The 19,198-nt window shown below is 40.8% G+C and overlaps 1 protein-coding gene across 2 annotated transcripts; it reads right to left on the bottom strand.

Moving 5' to 3' along the window:
* Window positions 1-1,871: 1,871 nt before the first annotated feature.
* Window positions 1,872-17,183, bottom strand: LOC138194279 (transcriptional repressor scratch 1-like). 2 transcript variants are annotated; one of them, XM_069142894.1, is made up of 2 exons: window positions 16,184-17,183; window positions 1,872-9,987 (listed from the first exon to the last, which is right to left on the bottom strand). In XM_069142894.1, exons 1-2 carry the CDS (start codon window positions 16,296-16,298, stop codon window positions 9,260-9,262), a joined length of 843 nt encoding a protein of 280 aa, XP_068998995.1. In that variant the 5' UTR covers window positions 16,299-17,183; the 3' UTR covers window positions 1,872-9,259. The 2 variants fall into 2 exon arrangements, with proteins under 2 accessions (XP_068998995.1, XP_068998996.1); XM_069142895.1 differs by having other exon boundaries at window positions 1,872-9,984.
* Between the last annotated feature and the right edge of the window lie 2,015 nt (window positions 17,184-19,198).

Here is a 19,198-nt window from a genome sequence, read left to right as displayed (position 1 = left end):
AGCAACAAGAGTCCTAGTCAACAGTGTCTGTGTATTTCGGTGTGTGTGTGTGTGTGTGTGTGTGTGTGGGTGGGTGGGTGGATGGATGGATGTGTGTGTGTGTGTGTGTGTGTGTGTGTGTGTGTGTGTGTGTGTGTGTGTGTGTGTGTGTGTGTGTGTGTGTGTGTGTGTGTGTGTGTGTGTGTGTAAGAGTGTGTGTGTGTAAGAGTGTGTGTAAGAGTGTGCGTGTGTCTGCGTGCAAGTGGTTGCCGCTATTAAACATTCACCGGCTCACTCAGCTGCTGCTGCTGCTGCTGCTGTTAGGCTCCCAATCTGGGTCAAGTCTCCCTCCTCTCCTCCCTGAGCTACCTCTATCCCTCCATCCTCTACCCCCCTCTCTCTCCCTCTTTCTCTCCCTCTCTTGCCCACTCACTCTCTGTCTCTCGTCCTACTCGGCTCTCTAAGTGCTCTATCTCTGTCTGTCTCGTTTCCTTTTCTTCCTCTTTTCTCCTCCCACCTCCTCCTCTCTTTCTCTTTTTCCCCATCTCTCTCTTTCTCTCGTACTTTATTTCCCTCCCTCTCTGTCTCTTTCTCTCTTTCTCTCTCTGAGGGAGTATTTGCTTAACTGCAGCGCTCAGAGGCAGGCCGATGCTCTCATCCACTGTCCAAGTCAAATAAAGACGCCTATAAATTTTTGAGAGACATGATGAATAATTGCTGTTATTTCCTGTGTATGTGCACACGCGTCTGTTTTCACCATTATATTGTTGTCATTTACGCTTCATTACAAATGGAGCATTGTGTTCGGGCAGCACTTTTGCATCAGCATCAGCTGCTTCATTCATGCTTCACCACCAGTGGCTCGTTCATCAGCTGTTTGGCTATCAGTTGACTAGTGACGATATGTTGTGGCAACCTCACAGTCCTCACTATCATGCTGCTGCATGCCGACACTGTTTGCTGCTGCAGCTCCCTCCACCACTTCAGCCTTCGCTTTAAGTGCTATGCTAAGCTTTTGGTATTGTCGACTCCTCTAAGATTTACTGTTCATGTGTGTGTTTGTTGAAAGGGATTAGACCCCCTAAAAGAAACTTCATTTCTTCTCAGCTTCTGAGAGCCCTTTCTCAAAGAGAAGAGGTTTTTTTTGGTTTGTTTTTTTTTGGTTGTTGTTGTTTTGTTGTTGTTTTGTTGTTGTTGGGTTTTTTTGGTTGTTTTTTTTGGGGGGGGGGGTGTTCAAATCCTAAATGTTTAGATAGTTACTTGAAATAGTCAACTGTTCAACATGATACCTCATGCCTGACAGATACCTTAACTAGGTTACATTATTGTCATTATTGGTGTCAGTTGTTGTTGCACTGTTTACATTGTACAATGTAAACTGCTGATATGAGTAGCGCTCACTTTGTTGGTGGTAATAGCAATGTTGATGTTTTAGCAACAGCAGCATTATTGCTCTGCAGGAGATTTTTTTTTTTAATACAACAAATAGGAGAAACAGCAGATCTGTCCTTATTGTGCAAATGTGGCACTAAGCAGTGAAATAATCAACTTTGGTTGGTCTGCTCTGAATATAACATCCGCGACTATGAAGTATTTTGTTTATAGATCTCTAAGTGAATGAATGAAACTTCACAACATGCCACTAAACATGATATAAAATGAAGCAACATCTCCTGTCACTGTAAACACAAGCAAATCTGCTGCCTGCCGTGAACCACTTTCAGTTTCAAATTAGGAGCCACAAATAACGCAACGTATGACGTACGTGTTTGGACCTTGTGTCTGACTTCAGTTTTGTTTTTACCTTCATCTTATTTTATTGATATGGCTGTCACTAAAACAGCGCATCAGTGAACAGTAAAGGCATTTGATTGACATTGTTGGACAGATTTTATTCTCACTTTTTCAACTGAGATTTCCTAGCCCTGCTGGCCTTGGAGCGGTTACAGTATGTCTAATTGCTGAAACTGTAAATCATCAGCTGCCTTTAGCTAAACAATGATGACCACACATGCGTGTACTGTAGAATACACATTTTTTTTAACACATAGATGTGCTCTCACAATTAGAGGATCATACACACATACACATCTGCATAACTTATTGCACCACTCTTCATCTTGTCAGTAACCAACAGTAGGAACAACAGACTGAATAGAAACCAGTTCAACAGCTTTACCGTATTTAAGGCGTATTGCTACACAAGCTATATGTGGCTGCTATTTTTAAGGTGAGACGTGGTGCTTACAGTGTCTTTTTAATGTGTCTTATCCAGGCGAAGGGACTCTTTGGCTGTTCAGTTTCTTTGCAGCAGCCTGAGCTTTTTCCTCCTGTAAATATATAGAAATGTTTTTTTTTTTTCCTGCCTGAGTATTGTTGTTTTGTGACAACAAGTATTACTGGAATAAATGTGCAAATCTGCCAGCACAGTAGGTTAGCTGTCTGGAAAAGTAAAATGTTATCTGTTCGCAGCAGTATGCATTATAAAAGAGTGAAGTAAGAATAACAAAGAAAGGAATTAATTGTTCTATAGTTGCCATCTTGTTATAGTACATATTAATAAAAGTGTTGTAATACACTGATATTGAAAACTGCATTTAGCGGCTTTACTTTTCATTATTTACGTGGTGATAAATTGAGGAAGAAATATTGAGACTACACTGAGAAATGGTCAACATCTCTCCTCCTCATTCTGCACCTCCACCTACCAGAGTTGTGAACAGCACTTGTCTTCAGCCCGTTGATGTTTCTGATGACAGGTGCCATTTCTACAAATAGCCTGGGATGTTGAGAGAACATTCACAACCATGTCCTACACTTCTTTGCTCTCAATATCATGTATGTCTGGAGTGGGTGCGGGGAAGATGTAGCTACACTGAAACAGATATTTGAACCTTCGCTGTGTGGCAACAGATGAAGACCGACAAAAGTCTACTCTGTGAATTTATCTACATGGGATCAAATGAATCTGCTGCAACATCACCTTCTATATGATGTTGATAACTCTGAGAGAATATACAACATGTTGTCTGTATCACTTCTAAGATTTCAAGCTTGAAACACAAGTTACAAAAGTCCTTATTGTTTCCTGGCAATCTGCAAGTTTGATTAAACTGGATATGAAGCAACAGTTTTTTTGGACTGAAGAATATAGTATTGTCATTAATAAGTAGTTATATCTTTGTTTTAAGGACATGTTTACGTTAGTCATATTCAGAGTTGGTTTGGGGTTCAATTAAGACTTCTGGTTTTAGTACAAGAAAATGAAATTCACATGAAAGATGAAAATATTGTTGTAGCTAAATCTTTTGGTTTGATAAAATTTGAAACTCATTTAAACTATTTTCTAAATTAATATGTGTTCTCCCAACATAGCATGGCACTGTTGAGTTGAGCACATAATGATCCCTGTTTTAACAAATGACATCACAGAACCCAGAGGATACTGGACTTATTACTGCTCCGCCTAATATAACAGTGGCTAGGTGGAGGGGGAGCAACATGAATGAGAGGAGACACAATGAGAGATAAGGGAAGGGGAAGAAAGACAGAGAGGATGAGCGATGTGCTCATTAAATGTCTGCTTCCTCAACCTGCAAAACATTTCCCACAGCTGATCGCTGACAAATCTGAGATATCAGTCGCCTCTTACATTATTAAACATCTTGGCCCTCTGACACCTCATGTGACCAATTTAATCTAAATGAACCGGTTTAGTTACAGAGTTTCTCTTTCTTCACCCCAGGAGGATTTACAGCATCAGATTTTTTTTTTACTCTAATGACACTTACAGTTTAATATATGGGTTTTATTTTGATCTCAATTACACCTCACTATAATTCTCTGAATACCCAAATAAGTCAGCAGAGCCTCCAGCAAGATTTTGTTTAAGCGGCCCACTTAGTTACTTCCTCCATTTTCTTACTTGATTTTACTGAGTGTAGAGAATCAATTCTATTATTCATCTAATTTAAGTTTTTCTTCAGAAGGTTTCTCATTGTAGTCCTTGTCTGCGTCATAAAATCACTGTAATATGTATTAACAGGGGGTATTCAGTGCTTTTAGTAAAGAAAGGAGTGTTAAGGGGGGATAATGGGGGAGGAGAGGAAGGACAAGAGCACATGTGATGATGAAAAAGTGTAAGTTAAAGAGTGGGAAGGACAGAGGACAGTTGAAGAGAAAGAGTTGACTCAAATTAAAGTCGGCGTGCGGTTAAATAAAAAGGTTAATGTCACAGATGGGAACGTTTAACCTTATTGTTGAACTACTCTCGCCAGTCAGACATGTACACCATTTGAAACTAACCTTTGCTTTTTATGATTTTATTTTGCGCCCTCAGCACCCTCTCATTCACTATTATGAGTAGTTGCTGATACACACACATACACACGCAGTGTTAATTTGACTTGCCAGGAAGGAAATAGTGTGAATCGCTTGAGAAGGTCCCTGGACATGAATCTAAAGACAGTAGGGAGCGTGCAGAGCAATCAAGTGATAAAGCTTATTATCTGAGAGGAGCTATATTCTAAGACTTATTATCTACCAGGAGTTAAATGACTTTCAGGTCCTCAAAGGCCTGGTGGCCTGGTTTGACTCGACAAGAGAGAGAAAGAAGAGGTGGTTGGAGGAAGAGGGGTGGAGGAGAGCAGGCAGAGGGAAGGAGGAGAGACGAGAGGAAGAGGCCGGCAGGTGATGGCAGTGGAGGCAGATAGAGACGAGGTGTTAGAGGAGACAGGAGGGGGAGAGGAAAAGAAAACGAGATGTGAGGAGAGAGGGAGAGGAGGTGAAAAGATGAGAGAGTAAACAGAAAGATGAGAAGTTTGAAGACAGGATTGAGAGAGGAGAAGGTGATTCATAGGCGTGGGCAGTCCCTTTTCTGTCTTTTTGCAACTGCTGTGAAACCAATATTCTGTTTAGGGTTGGCAAATACCCCGTACTTCATAAAGCTGCAGGGTACTGCATTGTGTCTTTGTTGAAGCAGTTCAGGTTGTTTACTACTACACCGTAGATACTGTAGATAGTTTATTGCCTTGGATACAGGTGTTGGCATAGCAACAATAGATTTGGACTGTCTGTGCTTACTGGGAGCCAACAGCAAGGTTGGACTGTTACTTCACTAAAAGATGAGCTACCCGTTGCATGATATGAAGGGGAACCATACAGTATGTAATAATTGAATAGACTGACTATGAAAAACATCATTAAATGTTGACAACTAAAGAAAAGTCCGATAAGAAAACTCAGTTTTTTATTTTTTATTTTTTTTCTAAACTTTTAACGTTGATTGTTCCATAATTGAGGTTATAGTGAAATACTTACTTGAAGTAAAGCTTTCAGCGGCTTTAAACGTTACCCTACTTAAGCACTGTTTAATGTCCTATTATCAATATGCAGTGTGAACCATCCAGGCAGTTTCCAGCTTAAATATTGCTAACAAGCACACTGTGAACTAATGTTAGCCCAGTTCCTCTTCAAACATACAATATTGACAAAGCTAATGCAAAGTATGGGCTGTTTAGTCCAGAGTAAGTGTTATTCTATGCAAATGAACTGAGCACTCTCCTGATTTAAAAGGTAAACTTACTATATTAGCATTGATTGCTTTAAAAGCTACTTGAACTCAAGAGAAATTATAGTCGAGAGTTTAAAACAAATTTAAAAAACTATATTACTCACCACAGAGTGCAGCAGAGCAGCTGCAGTTCAATGCTGTTCCTATTTTTTATGATGTGTGAAGTCATTATGTTTGAGGGAAGACTTATATCTTAAGACAAGACACAAAACTACAACAAATTGCCTTGGTTGGTTAAGATTATTCTTTATTATGAAGTGCCACAAAATGCTTTGTGTTCATTGTGCTTACATTGTCTGAATACTGGCTCAAAAAAACCCAGGAGGTCCTCGTTCTGCAACAGAGATCCAAACCTCCTGAGGTAAGGTGTGTCAGATATCGCTATACAGCAGTAAAAATGTCTCAATCCAAAGGATTCTTTACAAACCCTCTTGCAATAAATGATTATTTAGGTTATCATCATTCTTTAACTTGGAAATACAAAAAAGAAGAGAGGTCAAGCTAGTACAAGGTTTTTAATTCTTCTCTACCTGAATTCTAGTTAGTTTCATTGTGCTACTTTCTTTAAGGTGGAGATGACTAGAATGGAAGTGCTTAAAGAGGCCAGACCTGGAGCTCACCCAGAGACAGACACAGACAGACAGACTCACAGCTATTCCTTTCTGCTTAAAACCACCACACAACAGCTGTAGCCAAAGACCCTGAAGACATTTAGACTGCAGTGCAAAGTTGCAACCAGGGTTGTAATACACAATTTATGATCAGTAAACAACAAATAGACATCGCAGTGAGAGATACTCTCAGCAATTGGTTCAGCAACATGTATCCATCACATTGTAATCAGTTGCTGCAGTAGTAGTTGTTATTATTATTTTTGTTCTTAGTTAATTAGATTATATTTCTACTATGGATCAATATCTCAGAGATGTAGTAAGAAATATGAACGCAAAGATTTTGTTCTATATACCATAAATGCACTTTAGATATTGTGTAGTACTTGTTTTTTAGCACCTAATTTTTCGTTTTACTTTGGAACTGTTGCATTTTCATCAAGGGCTAAAATCACAGATAAAAAGAGCGACAAAAATGTAAGCCCAAACAAGCAGGAGCTCTGTGACTAATCAACTGACACAATTCAAGTAATTGCAGCTCAAATCTAGTTCACACACCAAGGACAAAGATAAGACCTACAATTTGATGAGTCACACACTGATTTCCCCAGTCACAACAAAAAAATGCTTCCTTGTTATTGACTTGTGAGCTTCTTTGTTAAAGACAAAGATTGTATCGTCTTATTGTGCAGCGAAACACTTTTTGACTTCAGACCAGTCAGATGTGACTGCCTTTGATGTCACACAGCTCCTAAAACTTATCTCTGAGATGTAAATTACGTTAGGTAATGGGTCCTCATAACCGTGCTGTCCTTTTGTCCCTATAACCCTAAATGGTGTTAGATATCAGTCAACCCCATCTAATACCTGAGGAACCACTGCAATTACCAAAACTCTGTCGAAGATTCACATCTGAATATTAAACCTATTTTCTTTTCAATTGCTAAAGCTTGACTGCAGACTCAGAATTCGTCGGCGCAAATGGCTCATCTGCAGGCACTGCGTGCTCACATGTGCACGCATGCACCCATCAACGCATGTGAATGTTTTCTACAAGGTTGCAATGTGGACGTGGTGTATAGAATGGCAGATGAACATAAACAAGCACTTAAGTTTTTTTGCTAATCTGTGTGTCTTCAGTCTGTCTCCTGGGAAGCTCCGTAAATCTGTGGAAAAAGGTTTCTGAGCTGCAGAGAACTGGGTTCAGCAACACTGGTATTGACCACCTAGATTAAAAGTGAAATCATCTACGGGGGTCAGGGTTGAGTAGAGTTAGCCCGTCTGTAGGCACATCACTCATAGAGTTAGCCTATGGTCGGCCCAGTAGGGATGAATGGGGCCTACTGCAGTATAATCAGGACTCTGTCTCATGTGTCTACAGTGTGGGACTGTAACAGTTAAGCTGCAATCAGACCATCGAGCTAAAGTGCATTCTGTATCTGTGGTGGAAGAATGCACGCTTTATGGTTTGGAAGTGCACTGGAAGGGTGGTTGAATAATGCATCGCAGTTGAAGTTGACCTCGGTCCAACTTTGACAATGCACCAAACTCTGCCTTTCTTCTCTATTGAAAGTATACTGAGAGTTGCTAATTACAATGTACCGTATGCTGCCTGTCATTTTGTGATGGTGCACATCTTGTTTAAAAATTCTCCAATCTGATTTCCATTTTAAACCAACTGTTGTTTTCTGTCGGGAAAAAGATGCGGTCGGCGTTTTAGGGTTACTATAAGGTTGTACGTTATTCTTCTGCATGACACAGGAAATACGTTTTCTGTACATTTTAGGGCCATTCTAACAACTTTTAATGAACCTCCGAATTTTGATGAATGGCCAGTGATCCAATCTGAGTAAAATTCTGAAAGTGAGGCCCAACAGGCAGCTGATCCCAGCCTCTCTAGCCTACATCCTACTTTAGTTCTACTCACTAAGAGGCAGGCAGTGCATAACAAGAGAGGAAAGACAGGACTTTTCTTTTTGTTACTCTAACACTACATTGGCATGTTCCCTGATGTCTGTAATATTAGTATTTTTCTGTTTATGACTATAGGTGAAGTAAAACATACCTGATTTTTAAACTGCTATACAGTAGTAGGTAATACTTCATAACTTCATCATAAAATACCATGCATTAGGTGATTATTGCTTTTAAAGAGTCCTATGGAGGCTCCAAGAGAAAAATATTGCCCTCGGGTTCTATCTATAGGATTTTGGCAAAAATCATAAGCTTTTTATGATGTTGGCATAGGTTTCATTATTTTTTTGCATGCAATAACGTTAATAAGAATAAAAAAAAAAACTAAAAAAAAGTATAAACAACATAATAGGAAAAAATAATACTCAGAAAAGTGACATATGCTTTGGCCTGTTGTGGTAAAAAGAGGTTGGCAAACATCCTACATACAGAAACTAAAGTGCAACAAATAAACGGTATCATTTCGTTGTTATCAAATCAAGTATAAACATATAACAAATAAAAAAAGTAAAATGCTCAAATAAATAGATAAATAAATAAATAGTATTTTTACCTCAGTAGTGGAGAGAATATGGTCACTTGGTGCAGCAGAGCATTATTATTATCATTAATATTACTATAATTATTACTATTATTCCCCCAAAAAAACCAAAATCAGAATGAAAAACTCTTTCACTGCGTTTCAGTGCAGGGAGGAAGCTAGTAGCTATAGGCTTACTATTGTCTTTGTCGTCATCCGCATCATCATCACTGTCCCAAAATATAAGGTGTCATACTGTATCTAGATGCCAGGAGGAAGCCATGTTAGTATTAATGTCTCTGTCCTGAACAGACAGAGGAAGAGGAGGTGAAGAGTTTTTTGAGGAAGTGCATGCGTCGATCAGTTAAATCCTTAAGTGGGCAAATCTCAAGGAGAAAAATTGTGCTATCTTCAGCATATTCATCGTCACGAATAGGCTCCAAGGGAGGCAAGGTGGGGTAGAGGGGAGGTGAGAAAGGGTGAAGAGGGAAAGCAAGGTCATATTCTGACCAAAAATATATTGTTTGTGTCTGCAGTTCAGTCTGTAAGGATAATGGTAGTTTATGTCTGCAGTTTTGTCTGTTGTTCTATCTATGCAGGGGGTCATGCATCCAGGGGGCTGAGAGGGGAGAAGGGTCCTTTGAAGCAGGCAGACTCATAGTGCTTGTTCAGGTAACTCTTGAGGGCGAAGGTCTTGTTGCAGCGTTTGCACTTGAAGTGCTTGAAGGCCGAGTGGGTCTGCATGTGAGCGCGCAGGTTCGAGCGGTCTGCGAAGGCCTTCCCGCAGTGGGCGCATCCGAACGGTTTCTCACCCGTGTGAGAGCGCATGTGACCCTGTAAAAGCCAAGGTCGGCTGAACGCTTTCCCACACACGTCACACTTGTGCTTGAGGTCGTGAGTGAGCAGGTGCATGGCCATGGCGGGCATGGACACGTACACCTTCCCACAAGTCGGACATTTCTTTGCCAGCTTGCTGTCCAGCGAGCGGTGTGTCTGTTTGTGCCGGCTCAGGTTGGAAGACGTGGCGTAGGTTTTGCCGCATTCATTGCAGGTGTGCCTCTGGATGGTCCGGGGGCTGCCAAGAGCTTTCCTCCTCGAGCGGCCGTCGGTGATGAAGAAGGCATCGACTGTGTAACCCTCACTCACTGCAGCGTCTCCATTGATGTAGCCATCTGTGATTTCTGAGCCAGGGCTGTCAGGAGACTCTGAGTCAGGAGCCCCATAGTCACTGTGGATACCGTCGTAGAGGGGATCGGGAGAGGGCACCTTGATGCCACTGTCACTCTCACCATCGTACACCACAGGGCTGATGTAGTCGCTAATGTAACCTGCTGAAATAGAAAAAAAAGAATGGTATTAGGTTTGAGAAGACAGCGGTTTAAGTTGTAATAAACATGGGTTTCTGCTTAGCCTGGCATGGGATTCAGAGATGCACAGAAATAAACCACAATATTTGTCACCGATGCCACTGTAACTCAAAAGATACTAAAGAATGGAGATTTGCTATATTAAATCTCTTTTCGTTTTGCAAGGAAGGAATAAGGAACAGTTCTCTCGCACCACAGAGAGATCCACAGTTAGTCTACCAGTAGGAAATGTGATGGGCATTCATTACTGCACGTCTGTTTAACGGGGAGAAATCAAAAGCGAGAAACACATAATTAAATCTGGATTAACACCATTAGACTGTCGTAGACATCTAGACGAGAGAAATACTTTTCCCAAGCTCATCTTTATCTAAACAGATACCGTAATGACAGAGATTCAGTAAACTGACCAGCATTACACAATCTAAATGGGTGGAATTAAATCAGCACTCACTCACTAATGCAAACAACTATATTATAGCATTTGTGGTGTACAGCTGGCCTTACACAGCAGTGCTGTTTTTCTTCATCTGCATCCCACTTGAGTGCATTTGAATTTATTGATAATACAAATAGACAATTGGTTGACAAAGAATTTCCAAACGTCTTTCTAACATGTTACTGTATGTTTTGTGTATCGTAGAAACGCCACTACGCCCTCCACTAAGGATAAACACAAATGTTGACATGACATGTAGAGCTGTACTGTATCTAAAGACCAGACTCCCTTTTCTTTTAAACTGAAGAACTGAACTAAAGTGGCAGAAAACCACATATGGCAACAAAGTAGGATCTAATCCTCTGTAAACAAGTTTACATGTAGTTTCAAAATATCAATACCACAAGATCATTTGTGGTTATAGTATAAGTATTTGTTTTAAACATAAATGTTTATGTTCTTTTTAAGAGGTGCCGGGTGCTGTGACTTTTATCTCGGTCGTATTATACTGTTCTAAACTGGAGTAAGTCATACTGTCAAATTACAGACAAATACAATGATAGCTGCAGTCATTCAGTATCTGTCCTTCAGTAATACTGCAGCAACTAAGTCCAAGCCAGTTTCCCTGTATTTACCCTGCATACTTGGCAAGATCTACAATCAACTCACAACCAGTAAAACGGCAGTAACTGTGGCGTCTTTTAGCAAGTTTTAAGCTTGTGTGAAAATCTGGACTGGCATGTTACAAGACCCTCATCTGTCTCTCCCCTGCACACCTGTGGCCATTAATGGTGCATGGAAAAAAAAAGAAAAAAAAGTCTGCACTGATAGTCGGGAGATAATTCAACAATATAGCTCCCCTCAGCCCTCAGAGGTTGCAGTTAAAACATTTCCTCTGTAAAAGATAAATGCACACAGGCTGACCCTGAACTTGAGAAAGCTGATTTAGCGTGTGAAAATGAGCATCAGCACCACGGACAGATCCAGTGCAGTGCAGGTCGATGGCACAGGGACAGCAAGCAGGCCTGCTGTATGAACTCAGGCAATGCAGTGTAGTCTCTTTTTTTCTTTTTTTTTTTTTAACAGGTCAGGGAGGTGACAACTTGCAGGACAAGCTTTTTAGGCAAAACACAGTTAATTATATTTAAAATGGAAACAGACACACAAACAGGCTGGATTATGCTATTATTATCTCGATACGTTCACATTTGAAAAGATGCTATTTTCTTCCGATTTTATGCGTATGGTGCATCACAAGATTTTGAATGTGTCTATGTAAATGGCTAAGAGTAATTTGTATAGTGCATAAATGCATAGTATCTTGAATATGTGGTGCTTGAAAGTTTGTGAACCCTTACAGATGATCTATATTTCTGTATAAATATGAGCTAAAACATCTGAGAACTTTCACACAAGTCCTTAAAGTAGATAAAGATAAACAATTTAGTATACTTGGTCATTTATTTATTGCAGAAAATGATCCAATATTTCATATCTGTGAGTGGCAAAACTACGTGAACCTCCAGGATTAGCAGTTGATTTGCAGGTGAAATTAGAGCCAATCAATGAGATGATAATCAGGTGTGAGTGGGTTCCTTGTTTTTTTCTGAAGAACTAGGAATCTATCAAAGAATGATCTTCACAATATATGTGTAGGAGGGTATTATGGGACAAACAGAGGCGATTTCTGAGGAGCTCATCAAAGAGTTGTTAATGCTCATCAAAGAGGGATAAGATTACAAAACAAGTTCTGAAGAGTTCGGACTTCACCAATCCGCAGTCAGAAAGATTGTATACTAATGGAGGAAATTAAAGACTATCATTACCCTCGCCAGGAGTGGTTGAGCAAAAAATATCACTCCAAGATGAAGGTGTGGAAAAGTCTGCGAGGTTAACTTTTAAGCAACCAAAGGCCTCTTTCACATTGGATTGGCAGGGTTACAAAGAGAACGCCAAAACCAGTCCTCCAAAAAGTACATTCCTGCCTGTCTGCAGTTCGTTAAAGATCATGTGGACATACCAGAGGATATTGAAAAAATGTTTTATGGATGGGTGATACAAAAGTTTTGGTTTAAATGATAAGTGTTAGTTTGGAGGAAGGAAAACTCTGGATTCCAGCAGAAGAATCTCATGCTGTGAAACATGGTGGTGGTAGTGTCATGGTTTGCGCCTGTTTTACTTCATCAGCGCTGGGACGGCTCGCCATCACTTAATGGAACAGTGAATCCTGAAATAGTGAATTTTGAAGGAAACTGTCGGGGCATCTGTAAGTGAATCTCAAGGGAAAGTGGGTCATGCAGCAACCCGACAACCCAAAGCACACCAGTCGTTCTACCAAGAAATTGTTAAAAAGGAATCGAGTTAAAGATTTGGAATACCCAAGTCAAAGTCCCGACCTTTATCCAAAAGAAATGTTGCGGTAGGACCAGAAGCAAGCAGTTTAACCGAGGAACCCTACATCCCAGGTCAGAAGCTGTTCTGTAAGAGGGTTGGGCTAAAGTTCAAGCCAATGTGCAGGACCGATCAACAGTTACTGGAAATGCTGCAGTTGTTGCTGCCCAGCAGGAGTCACACCAGACACTGAATGCATTGGTTCATATACTTTCGCCACTCGCATATATGTTGTATTCATTTGTTTTCCTTGATAAATAAACACCCAAATATCCTATTTCTGTCATATTTTTTTAATCAGGCACTCAATCTTTCAGGACTTCTGAAAATCTGATGATTTTTCGGTCATATTTATTGCAGAAATATAACATTCTTAAGGGGTTCACAAACTTTCAAGCTGTATAAGCAAAGACATTAGATTTGAGTGTGGATCTAAAAGTGTGTAAAAATGCACACATCGTTTCCTGATCATTTACTGTTTGTTTTGTTTGAACAGGGCCAAACACGCAACACACACCAGACAGTGTTGGTGGCTTTACTGTATTTGAATCTGTTCATATTGTGAGATCGGTTTGGTTTTGTGGTGTGAATAAACATATTTAACTATCCCTGAACACAAACATCCATAAACACAAGCTGTGACACCGAGTTATAGCCACGACATTATATCTTTTTAAACGTAAGCCTCATATGCCTCCACTTAATTAGCATACGTTTAGAAGTTACATGTACATTGGCCCGACCAAAAAAAACCAGATAAATATTAAAATTGACAAAATTGAAAGTGAAAATTTATACAAAAATGGGTCTACGTGTAAAATTATTTCACCATTTATGGCTATTATAAAGTAATTGGTAAGTTTTGGACATGACTGAATTTAATGTTACAAATTTTGTCTGTTTAAAGTTTTCAAGAGGACAAGTATTTATCTGTGCTGTGCTACATCATCATTATAGGCTGCACAATGCAGAATGAACATTCATTCTTGAAAATAAAATGTCATTCAAGTATTTTTTCTCCTGTAGTATTTCGTGTTATTACTACTCATCCAGTCTGTGTGAGGAATATGAATAAGATGCAGAAGCAACAAGCTCCATGTGACACGCATATCCGTCTACATATGACAACAGCCACTTCAAATCGACAGCAGCCGTCCCGTCGGAATACGCAGTCCCGTCGCACACCGCGCACGGGAACACGAGCGGGATATAAATTATTCCAAAAGCCGGTTCGTTCGAGCGGAAAGTTGGTCCTAACGTGGTGCGCTCTTGTGGGTTGAGCGTGAGCCGATCTGTATGTAGAAGCCGCATTGAGCTGTTAACGTCAAACGTTAGGGATGGAGACAAAAGGTGGCCGGGGCAGGCTGCGTCGCGCGGTGCTGCTGAGGCGGCAGATCGCGTGTCAAACGTAGCAGGGCTTGTTAACCTCGACGTTATATACGCACCACTGACAGCTTTTTTTGTTTGTTTGTTTTTGTTTTTTGTTGTTGTTTTTCTTTGTTTTTGTTTTTTTGCTTTACGTGCAGAGCATTGCAGACAGGACCGCGCGCGGAACACACATGTTTGGTGTGCAGCAACCTGTCGGTGACACTGGACTGGAAGCATTGCAGTGGCTTCATCTACATGGCAAATGTGACGCACACAGTTACAGGTTGTTCGCAGCTGTAGAGGAGCGCGTGGCTGCACAGAATAATGAGTCATACTGTCATATCAGGATAATTGCATTATGCCTAAGAGATCATAATAAAAAAAAAAAGATATATATATATATATATATATGTAATCCACATTCAACACTATCGCAGTCCAACATAATGAAGTCCCTGTTTCTTCAGAATCAGAATTACCATGAACTTATATTCAACAGTTCATCGGTTACTGTAAAGTGAGATAAGCAATCAGGCTATTCTGGTCCTGTTTTGTGAAAAGGCAGGTGTATGACAGCAATGGTTGGCGTACAAAGAGAAACAATTTAAAAAAAAAAATCTTCAGTCTAGGTGAGAAATCATCCTGCAGAAATGTGCCAACACTGCAAAAATGGGGCAGGCACACCTGGACACGGAGCACAGAAAAGACACATGCAGGATGATCAGCATGTGATGGGGATGATTTGATATGCAATCAAGACAACCAATTCAGGAAAATACCCTTCTACATGTCGGTAGTATGTGTGGGCTACCACGGCCTTGTTATATAAAAGATAACTATGAGCACCTTTTTGTTTGTGTTGCACCTACAGGCAGTGGGGTGACAAATATGTCAGTATAATATTTCACAGTTTTAAGAGATATCAATGATTTAAGTGCCGCTATATATTGTGAGATTGTTATTTGCAACTTTCAGGATACGAAGAAGGAAGTTCTCCAACATCATGAACACCGCTGAGCTTGCAGACATGTGAGGAAATGTTTTTGAATATATTAACATTTAGACTTCGGTTGAGCTTTGCCTTTTCAAAATCAAATGAAAGTGGACAAGATATGAATAACCATCGACCGGTCTGTGTCTCCTTTAATATCCTGCATGGCGGAGACTCCACTGAGAATCGGCCAGAATCAATGACACATGGGACACGCTTGATGTAGTTGATTTCACATGTGGCCTTTCCGCATCAGAGGAAACTCAACTCCTGTACCCCAAACGCTAAACTCAAACCTTATATTGGCTCCCTGTTTATTATAGTCTTAGATTATGTGGTGGTGTAACAGTCACCGAGCAGAGTGTGTTGGTTATTAAGATTGACAGATCTTCTAGTTTTTCAGTGCCCATCTCATCTCCAGCTCATCTGCATGTATAAACCACTAGACTTCACTTTGCCTTACTTTGAAACGATTTCTGTGGTCTGATTAGTGCCGGGCTTTGAAGATTTTATAATAAAAGCGATAACCACGTGATCACTCTGTACTTACTGTCTGATGTTGTTCTTTAATCAATGATTACTTATCTGCCTCGGCTACACAGGCCACCCAGAAGATAGCCTGTAGCCTAATAAGTTTTCAGATGGAAAGATAAAACTTGGAATAAGTATAAAAAAAATATTACAGGATATTGATCAGATGAAATGAAGCAGATGCCACTCATTATAGCTTCTCAATATGGACTATTATTGACACACTGAGTCAATGTGTGGATTTTATATCTATTTTATATTCAAGCCCTGAGGTCGATTTTAAGCAACAGTCTCAGAAAGGGAATCCCTCTCAGGCCCAACAGGTAGCCTTAAATCTCTCATACATATATCAGAAACAGGCTCCGCGCCTCCTCCTCTATTAGATCGATTTGTTTTTGAGACACCTGTTAGTGCTCGCGCGCGGAGGCAGTCTGACCTACCTTTGTCATGGAGCCGCAGGCTGAGGTCTGCCCTGTGCCGGTAGGCGTTCTCCAGATCGGCCCCGGTGGAGAAATCATCCAGTTTCACCTTTTTTACCAGGAAAGACCTTGGCATGGTGGTGAGACGCAGACACACACGCACACACACGCAAACACAACAAACACAGCGACACACACGCGCAAACACAGCCGATCGCCCACGGCCTGGCCAGCGTGCTGATTCGCCCCGTGACACACCGATCAGACAGGCGAACCGGAGGAAGATTGTCTTCAGACTCTTGAGGGAAGCGCGAGCTGTGAATTGATCCGGGAAAAGAGTTGATGTTCGGCCGGTGCTTTTTTTTTTTTTTTTTTTTTTTTTTTTTTTTTTAATTCTGCCTTTTCTGCCTCAGTCCTACGTCTGCCCGGTTTTAGTCCTCGTGCAGTGAAAAGAAAGAAACGCAACTTCAGCACCGGACAGCTCCCTCCGGGAGGGGAGGGGAGGGTAGGGGGGGGGGGGTGCCTCGCGCTCTCTGCGCTCGCGGGCTGGCGGCAGACCAGGGGACAGAGGGCTCGCGAGCAGTCCAAAAATTAAAAAAACAAACAAAACAAAACAAGAGGCGGTGGAAGGCACCCCGCAGCGCGCTCGGGCCTCTTTGGAGAAGAGGAAGAGGAGATGGAAGAGGAAGAGGAGGAGGAGGAGGAGGAGGAGGGAGGGATGCGAAGAAAATAAGAGGAAAGAAAAATCGAAGGATGATTTTGGAAGCTTTTCAAACAAAAATGTCGGACACCTTGTCCGTCCCTCTTTGCCACAGAAATGGTCCTTAAATTCCAGTTAATGAGGACTACTCGGCTCGGTAAAAAAAAAAAAAAAAAATCACAATAAGACTCCGTGTGGACGGATGGATCAACAGCGTCCCCTCTTTCTCTTTCTGTATCCCTCTCTCTTCTCTCTCTCTCTCTCTCTCTCTCTCTCTCTCTTCCCCTCGTCTCTCTCTTTCTGTAGCTTCCGCGAGGTGTTCCCGTGAGTGTGCCGTCTCGCGATCAGCTGTTGGCATTTATACGGCGCAGTGAGCGAGCGAGAGAGAGAGGGGAGAGAGAGGGGGGAGAGAGAGAGAGAGAGAGAGGATGGAAGGATGGATAGACACATGGGTAGAGGGAGTGCTTAATTTAATCCATCCCACATCCCCGGGGAGCGGCGACTGGCCCGGATGATTTATTGAAGCTGTTATCACCCCCCCCCCCCCTCCCCTCCCCCTTTCTCTTTCTTTCTGTCTTTCATTCTCCTACTCCCTACTTTCTCCCTTTCCCTTCATTTTTGGTGTGTGTGAGTGTGTGTGTGTGGGTGCATGTGCGCGCGCGCGCGTGTGTGTGCGTGTGTGTGTGTGTGTGTGTGTGTGTGTGTGTGTGTGTGTGTTCGTTTCTGTGTGTGTGAGGCGAGACGCCATGTTTTGGAGAGATAAGAATGGAAATTATTGTTCTGTTTTTTTCAAGCACTCATCGATTTGATTCAGCTATCGCAGCGTGTAACATGAATTTTAAATATTGTCCCATTGTGCGCGATTTTTTTTTTTTTTTTGGGAGTCCTTATACTTCTTCTCTGGGTCCCCCCTCCTGTTAAGTGTATTCTATCTTTGCTTCTTTTTTTTCCCCGGGATGACACGGATTTTATGGGGGAATATTAACTAGCATGCTGAGAGCAATAGTAATTATCATTAATGTGGCCCCGAAGGCAAATGGGTGGAGACCAAATGGAGTGTTTTACAGTGACTACGGGATTAATGTGAAGGTAGAGTAATATCTGCTCCAGGGTCACACCGGGTTCACTCACAAGTTATACTGCAAGATGTTGACATTATGTAACAACAACAAAGATAATTTGAGACAGTAATGAATCATCTTCATTCAGACTCCTTCTCTTTAAGTTATCTCTCTCAGACTACCTCTAAGTAATAATAGTATTTCTTATAAATCTTCTTTTTTTTTTTTAAAAGCAGAACAAATATGCAAGTTTGATTTTAAGTATTGCAGTGGTTTTTATTTTGAAAGTCATGGCCAATCTAAAAGTTCTTCTTTGATATTTAAACCCCACTCTTGCAACTAAACATGAGCTCTGTCAGGTTGTAAGTGGTTTAGAACAACAGTTTAGGTCCATACAAGATTCACATGCACTGCTGCGTTTTAACGGCAGGTAGACTGCAGGACACGCTGACGGGAGTTTTGTGAGCTGTTGGAACGTTTCTGAGCATCTGTTAAAGGTTATAGGAAGCTCAGTGGATCCGCAGAGAAACCACTTAACGATCAAGTATTCACCGTAATGGGAGAGTTTGTCCTATGAACTCTGGCATTAGAGTTTATCAGATCTGATCGCGTCTGCGTGAACTTGTTTTCACTCAGTTACGTTAAAGCTCGAAACTTCAACTTTAGTAATAACTCAAGAGTTTTGGGGAAATTAGACAAAATAGGGAAATTATACCGAGCAGGACAAACTACAGTACGTAAGTTATAAATTCCGTATCATAAATAACTTCAGTTATAGATTCAAATTTGAAATATGAATGGAAATACATTCACTTTAACAAATATTTCTTGCAGATACAATGCTGTATGTCAATATTATTTAAAGTTAGCATTGCTGCAGAGTTACTCGTGTTTTAATGGTATGGTTATCAGTTTTAAAGACATGTTATGTTATTTAAAGGTTGACTCGTGCGTGTTTGTGTCAACTTCTGCATGACAATTCCTGAGGAAAATTATTCACAATTAAATATTAAAGATTTAGAATATTTATAAAGTTACCGTCGCTGTTAAAAATGACTCATTTTGCAATAGAACAAGCCGATATTAGGTTATTTTGTTCAGTTTCTGGTTACATCTTTTTCAAACAAGCCTTTTTTTCTTTTTTTTTATCTTTGCTGGCGGAGTAAATGAACTCATAATCTCAGTCAGTCAGGCAGATGGAGAAGGACAGTAGAGATGTCAAGTTAAAGAGGCAGCATAAGGGATGATTTGGAGATGGATGGGGGCGATACTGAG

Source organism: Embiotoca jacksoni, unplaced genomic scaffold (assembly GCF_022577435.1).
Source record: "Embiotoca jacksoni isolate LCO1_2020_lvr unplaced genomic scaffold, fEmbJac1.0.p SCAF_11, whole genome shotgun sequence".
In the NCBI taxonomy this organism is placed as follows: Eukaryota; Metazoa; Chordata; class Actinopteri; family Embiotocidae; genus Embiotoca; species Embiotoca jacksoni.
This window is presented reverse-complemented; position numbering and strand designations above follow the sequence as displayed.

Bases quoted from the DNA above. Each gene is read 5' to 3' on its own strand.
- LOC138194279 (XM_069142894.1), bottom strand. From the start codon at position 16,298: ATGCCAAGGTCTTTCCTGGTAAAAAAGGTGAAACTGGATGATTTCTCC. The intron at 9,988-16,183 runs GTAGGTCAGACT...TTTCTATTTCAG, and splicing joins CCTGCGGCTCCATGACAAAG to CAGGTTACATTAGCGACTAC.